This window comes from Trachemys scripta, chromosome 1 (genome assembly GCF_013100865.1).
Source record: "Trachemys scripta elegans isolate TJP31775 chromosome 1, CAS_Tse_1.0, whole genome shotgun sequence".
NCBI lineage: Eukaryota > Metazoa > Chordata > Testudines > Emydidae > Trachemys > Trachemys scripta.
In genome coordinates, this window is record NC_048298.1 from 270907801 (window position 1) to 270932980 (window position 25180).

The following is a 25180-nucleotide window of genomic DNA, read 5'->3' on the forward strand; positions in this document are numbered from 1 at the left end:
GAAAAAATTACTCTTTTTTTTTATGCTGACAATGACATAAACACCATTTTATTTGTAATATTACTCTAAATCTAAAAAATATGCAAGTTTCTTTAAACTTCATGAGGCATGTCTGGAGGTTAATTAAACCTAAACGAAATCCTAGTTGCACTTGGTATTGCCCAATAAAATTTGGCAAAAGCTATGTTTAATATTCTGTATGTTTTATCTCTGCATTTTGAAGTCATTGTACAAATAAAGCTAAAATGAGGAACAGAATGTGCAGCACAAAAATAAATATGCTTGCTTTGGGTATTTTTCTTGCCTAGTACCTCTGCTAACGCAGAAGCATTGTGTATACTTATCTTTATTACTTTGAAAATGTGGTTTTTAAGTTAGTTATATAAAAATACATGATACAGACTTTGGGACCCAGCAGCAGTCTAAAGTTTGCTGGAGCTCAGGATGTTAATTCATGCTCACACTATGTTGGCTTGGCCACTCATTCTGCAAACACTTACATACATAGTTAATGTTCAATCCAATCATGTTGGTGTCAAGTGCTCCAAAGGGGAGAGCATTCTGTTCAGCACTCAGTTAGCTTTGCCTGACGGACTAGACAGGGATAGCAGAGCACTAATCACAACACTCAGGACTTCAGCCAAATTAGCACATGTAACAGTTGCAGCAATAACTAACTTTTTTTTCCTGAATAACCCAAATTGTGTGGTATTAATCTGAACCTGAAGGCTGCTAGTATAAGAAGAGTTCAGTAACTACTGGGTCCAGTTCCCACCGCTTGCAGTTCTAGGATTTAAGATGAAGTGAAATTCTTGCCTAGAACCTTGCATTTATATTAATGTATTGTCAGGCAAATATAACAAAAACATAAGAACATTAGATCCACCTTACTGGGTCAGGTCATGGTCCTTATTGGTCAGTATCCTGTCTCTGATAGTTGTCCATCCTGCAGCTTCAGGGGGAAAGTACAGAACAGGGCAATATGGAGTGATCCACCTCTGTCTTCCACTCCCAGCTTCTAGTAGTCAGAGTTTAGGGTTGCTCAAACATGGGACTGCATCCCTGACCATCTTGGCTAATAGCCATTGATGGACCTATCCTCCGTTAACTTATTCAGTTCTTTTTTCCATGTAAAGTTTTGACCATCACAATAGCCTCTGAAATCCATAGGTTAGTTGTGCAGTGTGAAAAAGCTACTTCCTCTTGTTTGTACTAAACCTGCTGCCTGTTAATTTCATAGGATACCCTGTGGTTTTTGTATTCTAGGAAAATAACACTTTTCTATTCACTCTTTCCGCACCATTCATGATTTTATAAACCTCTATCATACCCCTGCCTACTTGTCTTTTTTCTAAGATGAACAGTCCTAATCTTTTTAGTTCCTCTTCATATAGAAGCCATTCCATACTCTTGATTATCTTTATTGCCCTTATTTGAACCTTTTCCCAGTTCCACTAAACCCTTTTTGAGATGGGATGACCAGAGCTGGACACAGTATTCAAGGTGTGGGTGCACCAGAGATTTATATAATAACATTTTGATATTTTCTGTTTTATTTTCTATCCCTTTCCTTATAGTTCCTAACACACTGTTGGCCTTTTTGACCACTGCTGCAGAGTGTGTAGAAGTTTCCAGAGAACTATCTACAGTGATTCCAAGATCCCTTCCTTGGGTAGTAACAGCTAATTTAGAAACCATCACTATATATATTGAGTTGGGATTATTTTTTTCAGAGTGCATTACTTTGTACTTATCAATGTTGAATTTCACCTGCCATTTTGTTGCCCAGTCACCAGCTTAGTGAGATCCCTTTGTAACTCTTTGCAGTCCATTTTGGACTTAACTGTCTTAAATAATGTTGTATTATCTGCAAACTTTGCCACCTGTTCACCCTCTTTTCCAGATCATTAATGAATATGTTGAACAGCACAGGTCCCAGTACAGAACCTTGCGGGACCCTCCTGTTCACTGTTCTCCATTGTGAAAACTGACCATTTACTCCTACATTGTGTTTCCTATGTTTCAATCAGTAACTGTTCCATGAGAGGACCTTCGCTCTTATCCCATGACTACTTAGTTTCCTTAAGAACCTTTGGTGAGGAAATTTTTCAAAGGCTTTCAGAAAATCCAAATATGCTGTATTGACTGGATCTATTGATTCCTCAGAGAATGCTAATAGACAGGGACGGCTCCAGGCACCAGCGCACCAAGTGCGTGCCTGGGGTGACAAGCCGCAGGGGGCAGCCTGCCGGTCACCATGAGGGCGGCAGTCAGGCTGCCTTCGGCTGCATGTCTGCGGGAGGTCCGCCAGTCCCACGGTTTCGGCAGCAATTCGGTGGCGGATGTGCCGAATGCACAGGACTGGTGGACCTCCCGCAGGCATGCCGCCGAATTCACATTACCAGCGGACCTCCCGCAGGCATGCTGCTGAAGGCTGCCTGACTGCCGTGCTTGGGGTGGCAAAATACATAGAGCCGCCCCTGCTAATAGATTGGTGAGGCACAACTTCCCTTTACAAAAGTCATGGTGGCTCTTCCCCAACATAATGTGTTCATCTATATGTCTGATAATTATGCTCTTTACTGTAGTTTCTACCAATTTGCCAGCTACTGAAATTAGGTTCACTAGTCTTAAATTGCTAGGATCTCCTTTGGAGCCCTTTTTAAAAATCGGCATTCTGTTATCTTCCTTACAGGCATCTGGTACAGAGGCTGATTTTAGTGATAGGTTAAATACTACATTTTAATAGTATTGCAGTTTCATATTTGAATTCCTTCAGAACTCTTGGGTGAATAGCATCTGGTCCTGGTAACATATTACTGTTCAATGTATCAGTTTGTTCTAAAGCCACTTACATTAACGCACCAATTTGGAACATTAGACATTTATTTCAAAATACTATTTCAGGAATTTTTCTTCTTTAAGAATTAATTATTATGAGTTACTGTGTTGTGGCTAAGATATTTGAGCTGTGTGATTATAAAATATATGTAGTGGTATCTCTTGGAACTATTGTTGACCATCAGATTGCTGACTATTTTGTCACAAAATATGTACATATTCTAAATTTAATCCTTTTTTGTGTAGAATTATAAATGCACACAGAGTAGTTTTTATTATATGGATAAACAAGCCATTGCATTTTTGTTTTCTGAATGATATAATATATTACAAGCTAGGAACAAAACTGGCATTTCAGTATTAGCATTGGACAAAAATTAGTAAAAATATAAATGCTATAATTTATTTTAAAATATTGTGAAATTAATACAATAAATTATTCAGCAAATATTATCCAGCCCAGGTCTAGTCAGAAATAGAGGTTATTAAAATCTTATTTTTGAAATGGAAAATTGTATAAATTATGTTTGACTACGAGGTCTTTTTTGGGCCATGTAAAATGAAGAATAAATGCAACTTCTTTGTAGACATAAAGCCTGAAGAAATCCTCACAGCTGGAACATCACCACTAATTACATTTCATCTTTTTGGATGCATTTTGCCAACCCCTACTATTTGTTTGTAATGATGTTATCATTAGAAGACCAGCAGTCCTTTAGCAAAACAAAAACACATTCACTATGAAGAATAATTTATCTCTCCTGAGCTTGTTGTCTACAAAATGTCAGTGGTGTTCAAGTAGAATTCTTATAGCACAATAATAATTACATACAAAAAACTCCATTAAAAACAAAAGCATTATTAAGATTGCAAAGTCAAGCACTCAGAAGTTTGGCGATGCCAGAATTAATGCCTGTGCATCCTTAATTTGCCACTCTGATGTGTATGCATTATGATACAGTCTTTAATTACATGATCATATACTATTTTTTCCACAGGTTTCCAGCCTCATTTAGTGCACACGACGGATGGTGCCCACTTAATGAGTGTCTATTAAATATTTTTTATTTTTTTCTCCCAGTTCTATATTATTTACTGCACACTATTCATACCTCTCTCTGAAGACCGAATTATTAATTTCCCATGAGTTTTATCACTATAGTATATAAGTGCTTCAGGAACTTTAATCAATTTATCTTCACAATACCACTTTGAGGTAAGGGGTATTCCCTCCTCCCAGGTCCTTGTATCAGTATCTACTCCCCATCAGTCCCAATACTCTCTCTGGGCCCCAGATCCCTGTCAGATTTGTCCCCTGCCTTACCCTCATCCCTCCCTTTGAGGTAAGGAGGTGGTATTATCCCCATTTCATAGATTGGGTGCAAAAGAAACCTTTCCATTAATGTTGGGTGCCAAATTTGAGATGCCTATGGCCTGATTTTTCAGAGCACTTAGTATTATATACACATTATCTGTTCAAAGCACAGCTCCAGTTGACTTCAGTTGCAGCTATGAGTTCTCAGTACAAATCAGCCCCCGGGTCTCAAGTCAGGCACCCACAAAATGAGGAACACACAATTAGTGACCATTTGTGAAAAGTTAGGTTTAAAGACTTGCCTAGCATCATATAGGAAATCTGTGGCAGAGACAGAGCTAGAATCCAGGTCTCCATGGCAGAATTGAATGGCCTTAATCATGAGGCCATCCTTTCTCTTCCTGCAAGTCCCTGCTTTATTTACTACACACCTTCTAACTTCTGGAAAAAATCAGGCAGGGGTCCTACAAACAACAGTTGTCATCACTGGGCAACCCTGATTCATTCCCACAGTACAGACCATCTTGTGCACTAAATGAATCAGGGGTCCCATGGAAAAATAGTATGTGATCGTGTAATTAAAGGCTATATTATAATGCACATGTCCAAAGGGACTGAAATAATACTGCACAGGCAAGCTTAATTCACAGATAGTTGCTGGCAGCAGAGGAATGTTTAAAGTCAGGAATCTTGGATTCAGTCCATGTTCTGGAGGGGAGTTTTCTCTAGTGGTCACAGTGCCATCTGTCCCTGTTCCCCTCATCCTATCTCAGTCTCCTATAATCCTACCTCCTCCCAGGTCCTTGTCTCAGTATCTATCCAGCCAGTCCCAATACTCCCTCTGGTCTCCAGATCCCTGTCAGATCTGTCCCCTGCCTTACCCTCATCCTTCCCACACAAACTGGTCTGTAGTCCCCATCTCCTTGTCGAGCCAGTTCTAGTCTCCCCCAGTTCTTCATTCTATCAAAGTGTTCCCCTCCAGCCAGCTAGCTCCCACCCACCCTTTTCACTCACTGTCTCAGAGTCTGTCTCCTTGCCCAACCAGTCCCAGCCTCCCTTCCCCCACAGCTCCCAGTCCAAGTCTCTTTGCCCAGCTAATCCCAGTTTTTATCCCCCGCACACACATTCCAGTCCCAGTGTCACCAGACTCCTTGTCTCAACCAACTACTTTCCCTCTCCTACTCCAGCTTTTATCCCCTCTGCCTACAAATCAGACAGCTTCCTCCTCCATGCTGTCTAGGTTCCCGCAGGGGGTGGGGAGGTGGTCACTGAGAGCACCTGAAAGGCAGGCTATTGGCTCTGAATGTACAGACTCACTCCAGCCCAGAGCAGCTGGGAGAAGCATTTATGAGAAAATCTGGCTTTGCCCACATATCCCTAGGCTGGAGCATGCTCAGTTGCTCTGTGATGATGGTACATATGTAGTTTGGTCTGTACTAGAAACTGTGAGAGACTCAAGCATGCACAGTGAGCACAGAAACTTTGGAGATTTTTGTTGACAACTCACAGTTTCTAGTAAGCATGTGCAAACTGTAATTTTTCAGAGGCTTATAACTTGCCCATATTTTGGTTCATTTTTACAGAAACAGAAAAAGCCACAATCCTGATACAAAGGCCACCTCTCTGCCAAATTTCAATCCCTGCTCCAAAGGGTGAGAACATTGTGGTCATGGTGGAGTCTCCATCCCTGGAAATTTTTAAATCAAGATTGAATGATTTTCTAAAAGATCTGATCTAGGAATTATTTTGGAGAAGTTCTGTGGCCTGTGTTATACAGGAGATCCGACTCAATGATGATCCCAATGGCCCTTTCAGCCCTTGGAATCTATGAATCTAGGATTGTTAAAAAAAATATTTCCAGGATATTTTAAAATGGATAAAACAATGTATCTCCCCCAGTCTCATTATTGGAAATGGTCAATCCATTTTGGTTGAAATTTTCCCAAAACAGTCATACCATGGTACATATCTGCAATAGAAAATTGTAGCCCGTACTGTTAAAGTATGGCAAGGTTCTAAGCAACTGAAAACAGGGTCTTAAAATGGGAAGTGTTGGGCAACCTTAGTAGGCAGTGCCACAAGCCTGCCTATAATACTGTCTCTAGAATGGACAGATAGGGCTAAATTTTCAATTTCTTTTCTCCGTTTGTAGTTATTTATACATGTGCAAAGTATATGCAAAATGCTGTCCTTGGTGTAAATTAGTGAAGAATTCTGATTTGGTAGAGCACCTAGTACCTACTTTGTACAAGTGCAGAGGACAGCAGAAGATATAAAGCTGAGGAGATCAAGTCACAGTATGCAATATGCCCATCTAGAAAATATAATCATGGCTTCTGTAGTTCTTTCAATGTCTTCTTTTCTATTTGTATTTGCATTCCATCACTGGTGAGTTCCAATTCAGTAAGCCCTCAAGCAAGCATGGCAGGCTAAGAAATAGATTTTTGTGGGCAGCATGTTCCCCTCAGGATGTAACTTGCACATTCATAAAGAAGCAGCTGATAGTAAAAGTAGGCCAACCTTTTAGAAAAGTTACAGTAACAAAAAGCATTGAGTCAATGCATCAGTTGTATAATTGCTCGTCTTCCCATTTTTCTAGGAGATGTCACATTTGTGAGTTTTCATGCAGCCTTCTGTTCATTTCAGAATATTTGGCACTTCTGGTCAGTTGTGCCTAGCTGAGACAGTGAGACCAGAATGTAAATTTATTTATGATGTTTGGATACAGGGGCAGATCAGTAGATCAAAACTGACAGAAGGCCCAATGTTCAGCCAGAGGTAACACCACCATTCTTATTCTACTATATTGCTTTCCCCTGTTCCCATGGTCACCTGAGTGAAGTGCTGATGCTGACTGTCTATGATTATACTAAAGCCAAGGTTTTGGAGACCAGACAATCAGAGATTGCCTTCCGAGGAAAGTGTCATGGTCAGGAATGTTTTTGTTTTTGGGTAGACAACATTTTGGTGGATCAGTTGGATCAGAACATACAACCTAATTAGTTAAAACAGATTGTCCACAATTGGAAGAAAAGGGCTGAAATTAAATCTCTAGATCTGAGCATGTCTAATGTTCGGAAAGTTCAGATGTGGATCCAGAACCAAAGTTTGCAGCTTGTATCCATCTGTAGTGAAATAGGTTCCTAAACTCTTAACATGTACACGGAAAACCATATTAAATAAAACCATACTAAATAAAACAGGATACATTATTATGCAAAAACATAAAAAGCAGATTTATATTTTGAAAGAATGAGCAATTAAGCTGAGTCATATATGGAAATTCTAAGAACGGTTAAGTTTTAAACATTGCATTGTGAAACAGAAAAGTATTAAAAGTAAGTGATTATGGAAATGCAATGCCCAGTATGGTATTTTATGTACCTGATTATATCTCTCACTCTCAAAGTCTGACCATTTCAATGTTGTCTAATTTGGTGACAATGCTGAAGTTGCCATACTTGCATTTAAGGATACAAACAAGAGAGTAGCTGCCACTATTCATCTGTTATTATTTGAATAAATATCACAGCTTCCTGGATGAATGTTTCTATGCTAATTGGTGAGAGAAAATAAAGCAGAATGGCAGTAAACCAAATGCAGTACAAAATGCTGATTGTTATATCTGGCCAAAACTGGCTGTTGTCAGATTAAAAACTGATTTGAACAAAACCACGTGAATTTTCAAAACATAGAAAAAGTGATTAAACAAGAAAATGTCTCTTAACAGTGCGTGTGTACAGATATTTTAAAAACAGGTGATGTTAATTACACATAGTAAGTGGGTGAATGAAATGAGCCTACAGTTGTATAACTTATATACCAGTGGCCAGATTCCTTGTACAGGCCCACAGGCAGAAGCAGCTTGTGCTATCTCTAGTCATGTGTTGATTTATACTGGTTCAGTTCTTAGCACAAGCCTGAGGGCTGCTCTAACTTGCCCTGCTGTGGCCGTGGACCCTAAAGAGGCACTGAAGCAACACAGAATCTTGGAGGATTCCAGATTGCTCCACTTTTCCTTCTGCCCTTGACACAATGCCTGGCTCACCCCAGAACTTCTCTGGTGGGTGCAGGCCAGGAAAGCAGATGTGTGGCTCTTGCAAAGGCATTCTTGTGTTGGGGACGTGTCCCAGATGGTGGATTGAGGGCACTTATAGTCCTTTGCAGGATTGGTTCCTCATTTTACATCTCAAAGCTGTCAGCAGAAGCGTATACGTTCGCTTTAAAATGGTGGGTTAATGATTTTTGAGAAACAAGGTTACATCATTGCATCGTGATGAGGGGGCCTGCAGGACTAAAAGATTTTTTAAATACTTTAATAGCAGGGGTCATATTATTTTGCTACTAAGAGATGCAGTTATGTTTTAATTGGCTAATGTTTACAGTGTGGTTTTGCTTAAAAACACATTTTTTTCAAGATTCTCTCAATCTTTGCTTATCTCACATCCACAAATATCCATGCTTCCTGTGTATAGTATGTACATTTGCTCTATTTCAAACATACTCACACTGAAAATTTATTTCACATGGGACATCAAGAAAACAAAGTCACATTAGTCTGTTTTTTCCCTCTCAGTTAAAGTTTCATTAAAATAAGTTCATAGTGAGTTCAGCTCTCTAGTCCTACCTTTCAATGTTAAACTGATATTGTTATTTATTAGAAAGTTGGTGCTTGGACATTACTGAGAACTAATACATTTCATGTAGTTGTAAATCTTTTTGAGTATTTTGAATATTGGGAAACTGCCTAACAATTCTAAGAAAACCTTTGCAAAGTAGGACCAGACAGCAAATGTGAAAAATCGGGACGGGGGTGGGGGGAGTAATAGGCGCCTATATAAGAAAAAGACCCCAAAATCGGGACTGTCCCTATAAAATTGGGACATCTGGTCACCCTATTGCAAACTCATCTTGCTGTGACCATACAAATTACAGAGAGCTTTAAAATATATAAAAACTATTATCCATTGTGTTTTGGTTAGCAATGTAATAACGTTACAGGGAAGTTACAATCTATGGCCCTGGATATTGAGCCTCCAGTGAAGCCTGTGTAGGGGCAGAGTAGTTTGCATTTGTACGGAACACCATATATTTCAACAGGAAAAGGGCCTAAGACTTTCAGTGGATCATTTGTGCATATTGTTTTAATATGTTTGTACATTTCTAGAATCAAAACTATTAATTAGAGTCCATACAGTTTTAGTTAGTATAAAAGGTTCCTGGCCCACCTTCCTGACATGGGTAGAAACATACTACATTGTATCCTTTTTTTAAAAAAAGGTTATTTTATTTATCGTGCTGCACAGTTTTGGGGAGGAGCAGGAATAGTTAGGGCCAGACCTTGCTTGGCATATAATGCAGGTAGTCCCAGTGACCTCGGTGGGACTGCTCAGATGAGCCACATTTTACCCTTAAAACAGAATGAACTGATTCAAAAATAAGAAAATTATATATAAATAATACACATTTTAAATTAGGATTAAACAAATTCTGAGAGTTTTGTAAATTATTTTTGCACTGTAATATTGATTGGGCAACGCCCAAGTTTGCAACTGAAAAAGAATTTCTTCAGCAATACAAATAAGAAATAAGTGGGTCTGAAAACTTGTGCTTGTATGAGACTTTGATTAGCCTTTATCAATATATTGTATAGACACTTTTTGATTTTTTTTTTACATTATCAAATTAAATTATCTATTCAGACAGGAATTTGGAACAAATATGCTGTAATAATTGTTCATAACCGGAAAGAATCTGTGGAGAAAAACTGACCTGTGTGTGGTCACTGCTCCATAAATTCTTACAGCATTGTATTCAGTTTCAATATCTAGTTTACTTTTTCTAATGAAGTGGGTGACTATTTCTAGAATATAGTAAAGGTGGTGGGCAATAGAAATTTTCCAGATTTAGGGCCAAGCCCTCAACGCAGTTCCCACCAAGTAGCATGGGATGGTGGAGGGAGAAGAAAGAAGGGAGGAGAGGGGAAGCATACATCCACAGAGCACCTGCTACAGAGCCTACTTTAGTTCTATAGGAGTTGTATGGTTAACGATTCAAAAATCTGCAACTAGCTTTTCATACCTGTCTGTGACGTGGTTGGAAAACACGTAGAAATATTGATCAGTTGCAAAATCTTGTGTGACTCTAAACTGTTGAAAGCTTTCCTTTTGGCCATCACCAGTATGTCATACACAATCACATTGTGCAGGCTGTAGGATGATGCCGTAAAGGGAAGATATCATTTGCTCCCTGCATTTGCACAGGGAGTGAAGGCATAAGGCTCCCTCTTACTCCCATGTGTAGGTTGCTTCCATTACGAGTCATGCACAGCAGGGAGAGCAATCTCCATATGACCACTAATCCCTACTCTGCATGGGTAGGCAGGAGAGAGTATGCGGTGGCATGCAATGGGTAAAACCTTGTGTCTACCCCCTCAAAGTACTGGCTGGCACACTTGAACTGGTAGGGAGGTAGAAAGAAATCTGCACCTGATAACGGATTATTTTCTTCTGGAGCAAGGGAGAAACCCAGGAACAAATTTTTACTTTCTTTGTTGGTTTGCCCCAAGGCCAGTACAGCCTTTCTATTGTAATATTACCATTTAGTTCTTCGTTATGTGTACATAAGAAAATAAAGTCCCCACTTCTTCACCAAATCATTATAGACATAATGAGTACCAGAACTTTATGCAATGCAATTTCCAATGCATATGCTAGTATATGTTTAGTGGTGAAAAAATGACTCTGCTGTCTTGAAACTAAAATTAAGTACAACACAAGGAAAAATGCACTTATATTTATCTTTATATGAAGAAGGGCAGATCTGACAAACCCTTCCACAGTCAGATTATTATGCAAAGATCTGCAAAAGGTCAGTATCAGGAGTAAGTTCCTTTGCCTTTATATAGTATAGAGCAGTGATGGGCAACCTGCGGCCCATAGGCCACACGTGGCCTATTAGGGTAATCCACTGGCAGGCTGCAAGACAATGTTTATGCAGGCATGGCCGCCCGCTGCTCCCAGTGGCTGGAGTTCACCGTTCCCAGCCAATGGGAGCTGTGGAAAGTGGGCCACAGGTTGCTCACCACTGGTATAGAAATTCATCAATATGTTTAGGTTAATTTGTATGAGGATTTTCAATAGGGTATAATCAAGCCCTTAGTAAGTATAATTTATATGGACAGATTTTTTTCTCCTAGAGGGGCAAGATAAATGCTTGTTGTAATAAAATGGGCTCAATATCTGTAACGTATCAACAGTAGAATATTAAAATTTCAAATTGTGAAAGAATATTTGACTATTAAAGTGCCTGTTAAATATTGTTTTGCATCTGTTCCTGTTTTATCGACTCACAGATTATCAGAAAAATGTTAACCGTAAAAGTATTCTAGCTGTGGCCCTTTTTCCCATTGTGATGTCACAAATAATCAGTTCTTATTATTACAAAGATTCTATTGAGAATCCAGCACTAATTGTTAAAAGATGTCCATGTTTAAAAAAATGATTGTAACCATACTGTTAATTTCAGTTATTGTTTAGAGTAAGTTTGAATTGTAGGAATCACGTGTACTTTCCTTTTTAAAAATGCATGAATGATTGTAGTTTTGCCCTGTTTTGCAGGATCTTTAAAGTCACATATGAATCTGTCATGAGTAAGAAGAGTTAACTGTATGGGTAGGCTGCCTGTATTCAAACGCTACTCGTATACACAATATATGTCATGCTTGAAAATATTCTATTGTCAATCCAAATAGAACACAAACTAAAATGAGATAATTTGGAAGGTCCCTATAAAGTCAGACTGAATATATTATCATAAGTATATGTGAGATAATATTTGTTTTAAAAAGATTCTATGGCACTGTAAACTCAGTCTCATTAGAGACTGCATTTAAAAGGCTTATAAAGTTACTCATTAATGTTATCTTGTTGTATCTCCACAGCTTTTTCATTAAAGAAAATTCAGCAGAAAGCATTTTCTCCTGATAGCAGGAACCAATTTGCAATAAATGTTCTGGAAACCACTAGGGAAGCCATTACTGAGGTCTAATAAAAACAGACAAGCGTAACTTGTTCTATATTTTTGTTTCAATCACATACAGATGAGACCCCGCTCTCCACACCAACCGCAAGAGACAGCCTTGACAAACTTTCTCTAACTGGGCATGGGCAACCACTACCTCCAGGTTTTCCATCTCCTTTTCTATTCCCTGATGGATTGTCCTCCATAGAGACCCTCCTGACTAACATCCAGGTAGGCCTGTCTATAGATCAGCTTATGGGGATGGAAACAGATTTGTCTAAATTAATACAGCCATTTTAGCGTAATCAGTTCTTAAGATTATTTGAATCAACTAATTTACTGAAACTTTGTATTAATTTAGGTTTTAAAGGAACCACAACAGTCAAATGATCTTAGAAACTGTCAGATACAGTACATGAAAATACAGATTGTATATGAAACCACAGCAGAGACTTAGATGAAAGTGACATTGGTATTTTTAAAGTTATTCATCTTAAATGCCGGGTTTTTTACAGGCTAATGAGATCTATTTTACTGTTTAAGTTTATCTCTTTTACTAAATAGACAAAAACTTCTTTAATAAATATTTACTTTAAACTGCTGGAGTGTCAAGATAGAAATGACATGTTAAGCTATTTAAAATATGTCTAATATAAAAGGTATTCACAAAAATCTTTTTTTTTTACAAATAAGCTCATTTCCATTAATGTATTATCTTCAAAGAATAGACTTCAAAGGGCATTACTAAATTTTTTGCAGATTTCCTATGCAGTAGTCAGGATGCCTATTGTGTGTACAGTATAGTCTGATTCTAACATTATTCAAGATTTACACTAGCATATAGCATGGAGCCAAGGAGTGTTTGAGATGAGAGAAGTTTTTTGTTTTGTTTTTGCCCACACGTGCAGTGATCATGTGGTCAACAGATGGAATTTTTGCAGCCACATGGATATGCATCACATGCAGCAGCAAAATGGCAGTGCAGGAAAGTACAGCCTTAGCACGCTCATTCGAGCTGTACTTTGTATGCACAGCCCCAAACCTCCACATATAATCTTTCATCACGTTTCTTGTACTAATGCACCATCCACTGCAAATACAGAGGAAATTAACTGTATTTTAATCGCCAAAGTCTATAGCAATGCTACTTCTGTAACTAGTCTCACTGAAGTTAATGGGACTTCAGGCTTTGGCTTGCCTTTTGAAATGTAGGAAATCTATTAATTTATTATGTCATCTCAGTAATAAGTTTCTACTATACTAGTAAAACCTAGGGGAGTGGCAGATGATCAGACTAAAACTCTATATCTGAACTCCCCAAGGGAATTGAGATCTGCAGCTAAACCTTGCATCTGTAATGCAGGTATATAGCTGTATAAATATACACACAGACATGGCTAGACATGAAAAAGTGGAAGCAGGGGTCTTTGACAAAAAGGGGCTAATCCTGCCCACATTCATGGGAAGGCCCAAGAGGCAGGAAATCCAGTTTATGGCCAGCCCCGTCATTGTGCATCAACACACAGTTGGTCAGTAGAAATACATAAGGGCAAAAACCAGGCAGTATCTCTGCCAGAGTATACACTGCTATGTGTCTCCTCCAGTCCTTTCCCCTGCATATGCATAGCAGAAACTACTTCTATCTTTACACTGGAATAGTGTCTATGGAGCAACTCCATTGCCAGTCCACGGTGTGTGGGGGAGGATGACTTCTTTCCCTGTAATCCACAGATGTTGTATTGAGGAGAGGATGTTGGTTAAAATGCATTTAAGAAGCAGCATAGTCCAGAAGACTGGGTCCAGGTCTAGAAGTCAGGAAATCTGGATTCTACTTCTGGGTCTATCACTGAGCTGTCATATGACCTCTATTGTGCCTCAGTTTCCCAATCTGTAATGTGGGAATGATGATACTTACCCTCCTCCTTTGAGAAGAGCCTTGAGATCTATGAATAAAAAGTGTTGTTATATAAGAGCTAAGTATTATTATTTGCACATGAATGATTTGAGTGTGCAGTTATGTGAAACATGGTATTTTTGACTTTGGAGCCTCCTACGCTTTATAAAACAGAAAAAAATATATTTCTATAATACAAGGTAAATATCTCTAACAAAGTTGCAAAGAATGAAAAGAATGCCCTTCTTTTGTTTCACACTAAGACACAAAAATAGGCAGCAAATAAATACAGAGGATAAATATTCGAGCTGAGCACTGATGTATAGTAAAGTTTTTAGTAACTTTTTTAATAAATGTGTGTGCTTGATGTCTTTAGACAGCAAACTAATGAGTAAAACATTTAGTATCAACAGGTTAACTAATCTTGTGATTGAATATGAGAGTGTTGTACTACTGTATGATATATGACCAGGGATTAATTTTCTGAGACTACATTCAGATTTTTTTTTTTTTTTAATGCAGAATTCAGATTATTTCACTTGTTGTTGTTGTTGTTGTTACCCATGGTAGACTGGTACAAAAACCCCACAATGCAAAAAATCCAAACTTTTGTTCATGTATTTTTCGATTCTGGGACCCTACTTTTTACCTCCAATCCCCACATAATGTCAAGCAGCCTATTACCCTAAGAAGGCTGGACATGACTTCTTTTGGATTTGATCAGTTCTCTGACTCACCCCACTGGCAGAGGCACCCTCTCATTTTCTTCAGGATTAATCCCTGGCTACACTGTGGTGGAAAATATGCTAGCTGAAAACATATTTAAAAATAATTTCCCAGTGATTATTGTATTGTAGACAAGGGTTTAGAGACTAGGGAACTGAACCCAGGTCTTCTCTATTACACTTAAAGAAACAGGCCAGACCCTGAGCTGATGTAAATTAGTGCAGCTCTACTGGCCGATAATTTTAAATTAATGCAAGGCAGGCCTACTCATCAGAGCAGCCACTGAAGTTTGCCGACTTGTTTTTTCCTGTTTCTCTAAATCTGCAGCTTTATTTTTAATCTTGTTTTTTTTGTTTTTAGTTCCAGCAAAATACTTACAGAAACAAATAAAATGTTTAATTATTTGCAGCATTGTGGAGTAATTAACAAAAAAGTTACATTTTTCTTAGTGTTGTCTTCTTATAAATTACTTGCATGTTTGTGCAGCACCTAGAACAAAAGGGTTCAGTTCTGAAGAGTTACTGCTGTAATGCAAACAATTAATAGCTATAACAATAATAAAATAAACAATAACATGCTCCATTGTTCTAAGCACTGTACAAAGACATAGGAAAACATAATCCCTTCTACATAATTTTCTTATTGTTTCCCCACTTGTGAGTAATGCAGCCATCACAAACTCATGCAAATGAAACCGTTGATACCAGGCCATCATATATGTCATATACATATGTCTTCACCCTATAGCTCAGAGATCTTACTTTTTCATTTTAACAAGGAGTCCGGTGGCACCTTAAAGACTAACAGATTTATTTGGACATAAGTTTGTTTTTTTACCCAGGAAAGCTTATGCCCAAATAAATTTGTTAGTCCTTAAGATGCCACTGGACTCCTCGTTGTTTTAGTGGATGCAGACTAACACGTCTACCCCTCTGATACTTTTTCATTTTGTTTTCCATGTTTCTATTCGTAGAGGGATCCCTCAATGATCTTTCCTCTTGTCCTCCCTCTCCAATTCCAATGTTAAGGACCATCAACAATAAATGAATACATGGGAAAAATCATTGGGTGCAGCTAAGCAACATTTGTTGCAGGATCGAGGAAGGGGGTGGGATAATATGATTTAGCTCACTTCTGTACTCCCTTAATCCTGGAATCATAATTCAGAGGCACCACGATTCTATCCTAGCCCTCAATGAATCTTTTATTGTTACACATGCAGGGATCACAGACATACCCCTACCCCTCCACCATATCTCCTACACCAGGGAATCCTCAGATGCCTACTGTGGGCAGCTTTCCTTCAGAAGCCATGCAAAGGGGCCAGTCGAAGGGATGAGGATTTATCCAAAAGTATTACATAGAACAAACATTACATTATTTTGATCTTTAAATGTGTAACCTCACTCTTCTGATGTACATCTTTTCAAATGAATCAAACACACCAGCTAAAGCATAGGATCATGATGCTTCTGCTGATATTATACTCAGTAAAATTAATGCTGATGTTTAAATTTCTAATTGGGTGCCAGATTAACCATCACATTGTAAAGAATGGGGAAGTCACTCCTCTGTCATAGCTAATGTTTTTGTCTTGGTGTATAGAAATAGGAAGACAGCTCTTCATCAGTTCACATTCAAACAGATACTTTCACAACCAAAAGTACTAGAAACTATGTTTTGAAAGTTAAATTAAATGATGTGGCCGCACAGCAATGATGTATTACAATATTGTAATAATCTTCAGGAATAGTAATATTATTTTGAGCTTTAGGGTCTGATTCTGCACCCCATATTTAGTACTTTCGATTGTAACTGTAGCATACAGTAGCACTCTTGTTTAGAATCCATTTTAAAGAAGAACAAAATGGCTTTTAAATATTCTCTTGATACAATTAAAATAGAAATATACGAGAAGATTAAACTCAGTTATGAAAACAAAATAAAAGACTAACTATAAACCTGGAAGTTTTCTGCACTGCAAATAAATATGAGTGAATACTGCAGAAAAATATTTGCAAGCATTACATCAAACAAAAGCCACAGCTTTGCTTCAGCAGTTTTTGCAGCCCTTTTTATTTGCTTTGTGCAAAATTCAAAAGAGTGAAATTTTCTTCCCAAGAATATTAATGGAAAGGGAAAGTCACATATACTTGTGCGAATATGCATTTGCCAATGTATTCATCCTGGAGTTATTCAAAGAAAGCTCTTTTGGGTATCATCTATTGAAAGAGCACAGAAACAATGTCATGTGATTTAGGTTACAAATCAAAAGAGCAAATAGTGAATTACAAATAGTCAATACCCAAAGCATTAGTCATGTTGAATAGTTAGCAAGCAATCCAAAGGCAAACATATATTTTGTAAATCATTCATCGGATAATATTTAATAATGCACAAACATGTAAAAATCAAGGTCTGTTCGTGGATAATTTGCAGACTGAAAAAAAGAAGCAAAGTTCTTTCAATAAATTGTTCACTGTCTTCACCCAGCCTCTGCTGCAATCACGTGTGTCAGTATAAAGCCTCAGGTGCTCACACATCTCTATTCTCAATGCCACAAGTTAAGAATGGAGTATACGCTCCAACTATATTTTCCATCATTTAGAGGGTTGTCTTAATTGTGTTCTTGTGTAATTGTTTCATATTTAATCCTAAGAAAGATATGTTACATAAAAAACATAGCAGATCTGAGAATAGATACGAAGAGCTTCTGCATACCTTTCAGTTTCTACTAAAAGGTAATATAAGTACTAAAAGTAATATATTTTTTGTTTATGCCAGCTTCAGAATTGATAACACAATATTAGTGCTTTCTGAAAAACAATAATGGATGATTTTGGCCTTATGGGTTAAGACTATGATCAATATATATGATGGGAACCGTAGCCTGTCCTTGCAAGATCATGTACTCAGTTGTCCGATAGTATCATATTAGTTAGAAAAGGAAAGAAACCTAAACTAATAATTTTTGCTGGAGCATTTTTCTTGAAGAATTTATCACTGGGAAATATTTTTAAAAAATTAAACCAAATAGTGGTGGCTTATAAAGCACCAGGGAGAAAAAGCAATTCTTTGTGAACACTTAGTATTTTTACATTAAAGTTAGAAAATGTATTAACAGTGGCCTAAAGGGGAAGAATTATACTCTGTTAGAAGTCTTGCTCCAGTTTATCCTCACTACATTCATACTGTATTAAAAACAAATATGTGACCTCAGCTTGTCCGCTACAATTATCATTATCCAACCTCCATAATAACTGGCCTTCCTTAATGAAAAATATTTTCTTTTAATTCATGTCTTGTGTTGCACTGTATTTCACATTATAATTGGCATCAAATTGATATATTGTCAGACTAGAGGATTACCCATAGCAAATCCAAGGTGGACATATTTTATTTTGTGTAGTCTTTTGCAAATGAACCACGGGGAAAATTTGCAGGATTTCACACAACTCTGAAATTACTATTACAGTTGTTGGCTCCAAGGTGTTCTAATGATTTTTAGATATTGTACTGATTAGTTGCCTTTCCCAGCCCCCGGTTGCATTGAATAAAGGCAGATATTGAATGTTTCCAGTATTTTTGCATTAAAACTGTCATTGGCAGCAACAGCACTTTTGCATATGCATCAGTTTGGCTCCAGTGCAGATTTTTGTTCACATTGGACGCCTACTGATGTGCACTAATTTAACTTCTAAAAATGGAACTTAATTTTGTATAGCTTATAAGTAGTCCCTAGTGGGTCTTGGCTCCAAAAAAAGCTAATATTTTTCAGACATAATCAGCAGCAATAAGTAATGTATTGCCATTAGATACATTAGCAGCAAGTGTAAAAAAAAAACCAAAAAGGGTTTAGGAGAGGTGTGATGCAGAAATTCAGTGGAAATGTAATATGCTCTTAGCAGCTTCATATTTTGCATAGGTTCTTAATATAAAATTACACACATCAGCGTTACAATTTAGCATTATTCTACATGTTTATTCATAATGATTGTTTCATATTTAAAGAACACCAAAATATTGTGTTTTGTCAGCCAAGGACAATGATAGTGTAATAGTAATTTATTTTAAACTGCTACTGATAATACAACCAATCAACACATTAAGTGGTGCCAACATTGGCATCTTGCTAAATAATCTCTAGGCTTTGCACTGACAGTACATCTTTCAAAGATAAGTCAACAAGAGCAATCAGAGCAGAAAATTAGAATTTGGTTTCTTAGAATTAAAATACAGCTAAACTAAAGTTTTAATTGGGGTGATCTAAAAGGGCACTTGATGTAATGATCTCTTTCATTTGATACTAATTGTTTGTTCCTGATGAAGAAGAAACATGTACATGAATGTTGCTGAATTGAGTAAAGATGGCAGTTGCCTTAGCTGCTAGATTTTATTGTTAAACAAGATGAATTGTCACAGTGAGGGAGAGGGTTGTCTGCACCTTAGAAATTCTTTGTCTATTTTGCATCAAGGGGAAACTTTTTGTATAATTTCACCTGATTTGGGGTTATGAGTGATTTGGGTGATTTGCATGTTCTGGGCGGAGATAAATGGGAGGAGTTGAGAATATTCTAGATTTCAACTGTTTGCTGAAGTAAGAGGAGAACATTGATTTAAAAAACCACAAAACCTCTTGTTTACTGCCTCATTTGAATTTCTCGTTGGTTCAGAAGTATCTTTCATGTGAAAACTGTTTGGGTTGTCTGAAGGAAAAATTATTTCTTGTTTTAAAAAATTGGGAAAAAATTCCAGATATATGTTAAAAAATTAAAAATAAGACTCTGGAAGGGGTCTATTATTACTATTTCCATTTATTTATTTGTGTTTGTTTTGTTTTGTTTTAAACTGTATTTAATTTTGAACATGTCTATGTAATTTTATATTTAGTCCGATAGAGTTTTGTTTGGTAGCTTCCAAAATTAACAGTAGAATCATAATTATCTTGTAGATTATTTTTTACCATTTTTAACTTCTTTTCAAGAGGACTATTACAATAACAAATAACATACATGCCTATAAAGTGCATCATGTTCCCTGCCATGAGAACTTTACAATTGGAGGACCTCCCATTAAGTGCTGAGCTCTCTCAACTCTTACAGACTTCAGTAGAGTTGTGTGATAATACCATAAGGGATTAGGCCCTGAATTAGACAAGATATGAGACAACAGTTTAGGTAAGAGTGGGTATGAGGAGCATTGAGAAGAAAATGGGATGGACTGTTAAAATGGGTTTAAAAGAGGGATTTGAAGGAGGTCTTGTTAGACTCTGACAATGGGAAAGCTAGTGGAACAAGCTTGCAGTTTGTCCTTTGCCTGACCAGGGAGCTGGCTCTTTGGGACCGGTACTATCTCTCAGTGTGTGTCTGTAGAATGCCTAGCACAGTCAGGACCTGATCTCAGCTGGGACCTCTGAGGCTATTTAAATACATATCATTATTATTAATAATAACAGTAATGAGCAGGGTATCTCGGTGATGTGCTGCTTTATTACATCCCATCAGGTAGGCTCATATGGAGGACATTGCAGAAATTAAAGAAGCCACTTTCTGGAAGAAAGCCCAAAGGGGACTTTGAGGCAACCTCCTCTTTGGGGATGGTGCCCCTCACTGTTGTGGGGTGACACCGTTGCATTTTAATCTTCGGGAAGAATAAATCTAGCTCTGTAACTTATATCAAGTATACACAAAGGATGTGTTGAGTGCCTTTGAAAATTTGGCCCCATGTGTTTTTACATATAGCTTGCCCACCTGTTTGACTGTGTTTCAGTAAAAATGTGCTGCTGATAATAGGAAGGCTTATTAGGTTGTTATGTGCGCTCACATAACCGTGACCTGGCAGCAGGATTATTTTATACTTAAAATCTCTTATATCTAATCAAGAAAATACAACAGAAGTTAATTTATTATGTGCACTGTTTTACATTTCCAAACTCTGCAATGTTCAACTTCATCTTTGAACAGGGCCTATTAAAGGTTGCCATAGACAATGCCAGAGCTCAAGAGAAACAGGTCCAGCTGGAAAAGACGGAGCTGAAGATGGAGTTGTTCAGGGAGCGAGAACTGAGGGAAACTCTTGAAAAACAGCTGGCTGTGGAACAGAAGAACAGAGGTATTTTACAAACTGTGGGGAAATAGAACGGGGGGCCTTCTTTTTAATAGCCAGAGCTTTGAATCTGTGGGCCCCGAAATAAACCCTCTAACAGAGATCTGTTATGCTGATTGCCTTTACACAGAGTAACACAGGCCTTAAGCCTGAGCAAGACTGAACCACACGGTTCTCTGCCAAACTCGGTCAAGGGAAATGACCGGGCGGGGAGGGGGGGAACACAGAACAATGCTAAAAGCTACAGCAAGAAACTGCTTTAGCAACATAATAACCGCAAGTTTATGAAATCGCTCGAAAAATAGAATATCTGCTTACATTAAGAAATTGCTTTTGCAAAGAATTAATCATCCTTGCTGTTCTAGCTATTTGCAACATTTTCTAATTCCAGCTACCTGCAAATTAACCAATCATAGATCTTTTTTAACCGTCCCATGGTAACCCCACTTAACCCTTCATCGAAAACCCCCGGAAAATAACATGTGCCTTGCCGAGAAATGTACCCAAACTGCTGCCAAGGGCCACCCCTGAGGAAAACCGCCAAGCGCCCCCTACCCAAATAAACAACCACTTCTAGGAAAATAATGAGGAAGGGGGGGGGGGGAAAGGGCGGCCGGCCCAATCCCCGTTTCTTAACTCATGACTGACTCATGTCTCACCCCAACCCCAGTTTCTCAACTCATGACCGACCCCAACCCCAGTTTCTTAACTCATGACGTATTGTTTGTACTTTGCTTGTGGTTTAATGAAATAAAAACCTGCCTGAGAGCGGTGCTCAGGGTGTCAGTTTTTGAACTGCACCCCAAACGCGTTTGGTACATATTACAATAAAGGCCTCAGGCTCTGAGTCTGTGAACTAAAATCAGTGCGTGGGTGATTCTTTCCACGACAAAATGCTCAGAGGTTTTTTTTATAAGCAGACATAACCTCTTTATAATTTATTTATTCAAGAAAGTTTAATTCTAATACAATATCTTGTTTTGAGAAAAGCCATTCTTTTTACCTCATTTGATAGAGGAAGCTATGTGACTTGCCTGATTTTGCACAGTGGGCTTTGAACTCAGGACCCTCCCAGTTTTCAGCTCTTTGCTTGAATCCCTTTTGTTTCTACATATAATTAAGGTTTAAAAACATTCATTTAATTATTAAAAGCATGAGAGTGATAATGAATAGATTTGTTGCTTGATATAAAATTTAGCTTTGAGAAACTATGTTCATTACCAGGTCGGGCACCCAGTTAATTCAAATTAATGGTCCCAGAGCCAGGGCTCTAGCCTGAGCCCGGATGTCTACACTGCAGTTTTTAGCTCCATATCCCAAGCCCTGTGAATCCCAGTCAGATGGCATGGACGGACATTTGTGTTTTATTGCAATAGAGACGTAACCCTAGACTTTAAAGCAAGAAGGGACCATCATGATAATCTTTTCTGACCTCCTGCACATTGCAGGCTACAGTACCTCATCCAGTGCCTCCTGTCATAGGCCCTGGCTGAGTTACTGAAGTCCTCAAATCTTGATTTAAAGACTTCAAGTTAAAGAGAATCCACCCTTTACTATAGTTCAAACCAAGAAGTGTCTGATCCCCCAGGTTGCAGAGGAAGGCAAAAAATCTCCAGGGTCTCTGCCAACCTGACCTGGAGGAAACTTCCTTGCTGATATCAAATATGGCAATCAGTTAGATTCCAAGCTTGTAGGCAAAACCTATCCGCCAGATACCTGGGAAAGAATTTTATGTAGTAACTCAGAGTCCTCCCCCATCTCCAGTGATTGGTATTATTTGCTAATAGCAGTCGTGGATGGGCCGTATGCCATTGTCTCATTTTCCCATCCCTTCCATAAACTTACCAACTTCAGTCTTGAAGTCAGTTAGGTTTTTTATCCCAGTGCTCCCTTTGGAAGGCTGTTTCAGAACTTTGGTCTTCCGATGGTTGGGAAACCTTTGTCTAATTTCAAGTTTAAACTTATTGATGGCCAATTTATATCCATTTGTTCTTGTGTCAACATTGACCCTTAACTTAAATAACTCCTCTCCCTCCCTGGTGTTTATCCCTCTGATGTGTTTATAGAGAGCAATCAAGTCTTGCCTCAGCTTTCATTTGATCAGGCTAAGTGAGACAAGCTCCTTAAGTCTCCTCTCATAAGGCATGTTCTCCATTTCCTCTGATCATCCTAGTAGCCCTTCTCTGCACCTGTTCCAATTTGAATTCATCTTCCTTAAACATGTGAGACCAAAAATGCACATAGTGTTCCAGATGAAGTCTCACCAGTGACTTGTATAATGGTAAGAATACTTCCCTGTCTCTACTGGAAACACCTCGCCTGATGCATCCTAGGATTGCATTAGCCTTGTTCATGGCTATATCACATTGGCAGAACCTAGTCATCCTATTATGGACCAATACCCCCAGCTCTTTCTTCTCCTCTGTTAATTGCAGCTGATAAAATAAGAAATCTCTGTGCAGCAGCTTGAACAAAGGACATTTGGATTCAAAATCAGTAGTTTTATACCTTGAACTAAACTGAATCCCATTACTATCACTGTAATCTTATTTCATGCCTCTCTCCACTAGAGGGTGCAACTATAACACCATGAATGTCCCTTTTAAAAAGAGGAGAATAAATAATTGAAAGCAATAACTCTTAATAATAATCATGAGTGTGCATAGAGTCTTCGCTATGACTATTGACTAGCATATTAGTTCAGTACAATTACACGACTAATGCTATATAGATCACTTTTTTTAGTGGATCTCAAATATTTTTTTATAAACACTAGCCAGTTCTATGACTCGTGATACCTCTGCGAGACAGAGAGTATACCTGTTTTACAGATAGGCAAACTCACACAGAGTAGAGGGGTTAAGTGATTTCTCCAAGTTAGACACTGAGGAAAACTACATGATAGTCCCCAATTTTGTGCCAGGTACTGAAAAAAATGACTTGTATTGTCAGCATTGTGCACTGCATACTCTTCTACTTTGTACCACTCTAATGACATTATTTTTCCTGGTATAAGAAGCAGGGCCTAAGGGTGAGGGGATATGATTGCTCTCTAGAAGTACATCGGAGAGTGAAAAACTACCTAAGCTGAAGGATGGTGTTGGTACAAGAACCAATGGGTATAAGATGGTCATGAAAAAATTCAGGCTAGAATTTACAAGAAGGTTTCTCACCATCAGAAGGGTGAGGTTCTAGAACAGCCTCCAAAAGGAGTTGTGGAGGCAAACAACATAACTAGTTTTAAGATAGAATGGAAAAATGTTATAAGTGCGTTTGTAGGATGGGGTTGCTTTTGATGGTAGGGTCTCACTTCCTGTTTATATCTTATGTTTCTAAAGCTCATGCTTCAGGGCTTCAAACAGTCACCTGGAAGGGGCAGGAAGGGATTTTTACCTCAAAGTGTATTCTGGGGGGGTATTTTTGGTCTCCTTCCTTTGAAGCATCAGAGATGGCTACAGTTGAAGATGAGACATTGGATATGGACAGCTAAGGTATTGATCATTCTCCCTCTCAGGTGCTTGGTTGGCTGGTTGGCTCACATGCTCCGGGTCTAACTTATGTGGGGTCAGGAAGGAATTTCCCCCAGGTCAGATTGACCATGACCTTGGGAGTTTTTTGCCGCCTTCTGCAGTGTGTGGGTGTGGGTCACTTGCCACGATTATCTGGGTATATCTCACTTAAGCATTTCCCTGCTATTGCAGGAGCCTCAGGCACTGGTGCATGCTGGTCCCTCCTTTTCACTCCCTGTGACACATAATAGTTTAGTCTCCTGTGGGCTGCAATGTTTTGTCTAATTTCAGTTGTTGGGTTTAATATGTGGGTGCTGGGTGGTTTTAGTGGCTTGTGATATGCAGGAGGTCAGACTAGAGGATCTGGTGGTCCATTCTGGCCTTAAATTCTATTTCTGTATGATGTATGGGATTTGGCACTTAGTGGTGGTACACAGTAAAGCCAAAAAAATGAGGGGAGGGCCCCATTTCTCTGTAACCATCTGTGGTCTCTTGTCTTATACTTAGTCTCTGTCCCCAAGAGCTTGCAATCTATCGTTTTGTTCTGTCTAGCACAATGGAGTCCTGTTCCATGATGGGGGCTCCTAGGCACTATAGTAATAGTAATACAGATAATAGTAATAATAATAATTAAGAATTAATAATCAGAGGGGTAGCCGTGTTACTCTGAATCTGTAAAAAGCAACAGAGGGTCCTGTGGCACCTTTAAGACTATCAGAAGTATTGGGAGCATAAGCTTTCGTGGGTAAGAACCTCACTTCTTCAGAT

The 25180-nt window shown here is 38.4% G+C and overlaps 1 protein-coding gene across 11 annotated transcripts in view; it reads left to right on the plus strand.

Annotated features, from left to right (window-relative positions):
- Positions 1-25180, plus strand: part of DACH1 (dachshund family transcription factor 1) — a 455938-nt gene that overhangs the window by 386641 nt on the left and 44117 nt on the right. For all 11 annotated transcript variants that reach the window (XM_034758361.1, XM_034758364.1, XM_034758363.1 and 8 more), the window contains 2 exons: positions 12258-12409; positions 20762-20909. In XM_034758361.1, the coding sequence (XP_034614252.1) occupies positions 12258-12409; positions 20762-20909 (300 nt within the window). The remainder of the gene's footprint in view (positions 1-12257; positions 12410-20761; positions 20910-25180) is intronic.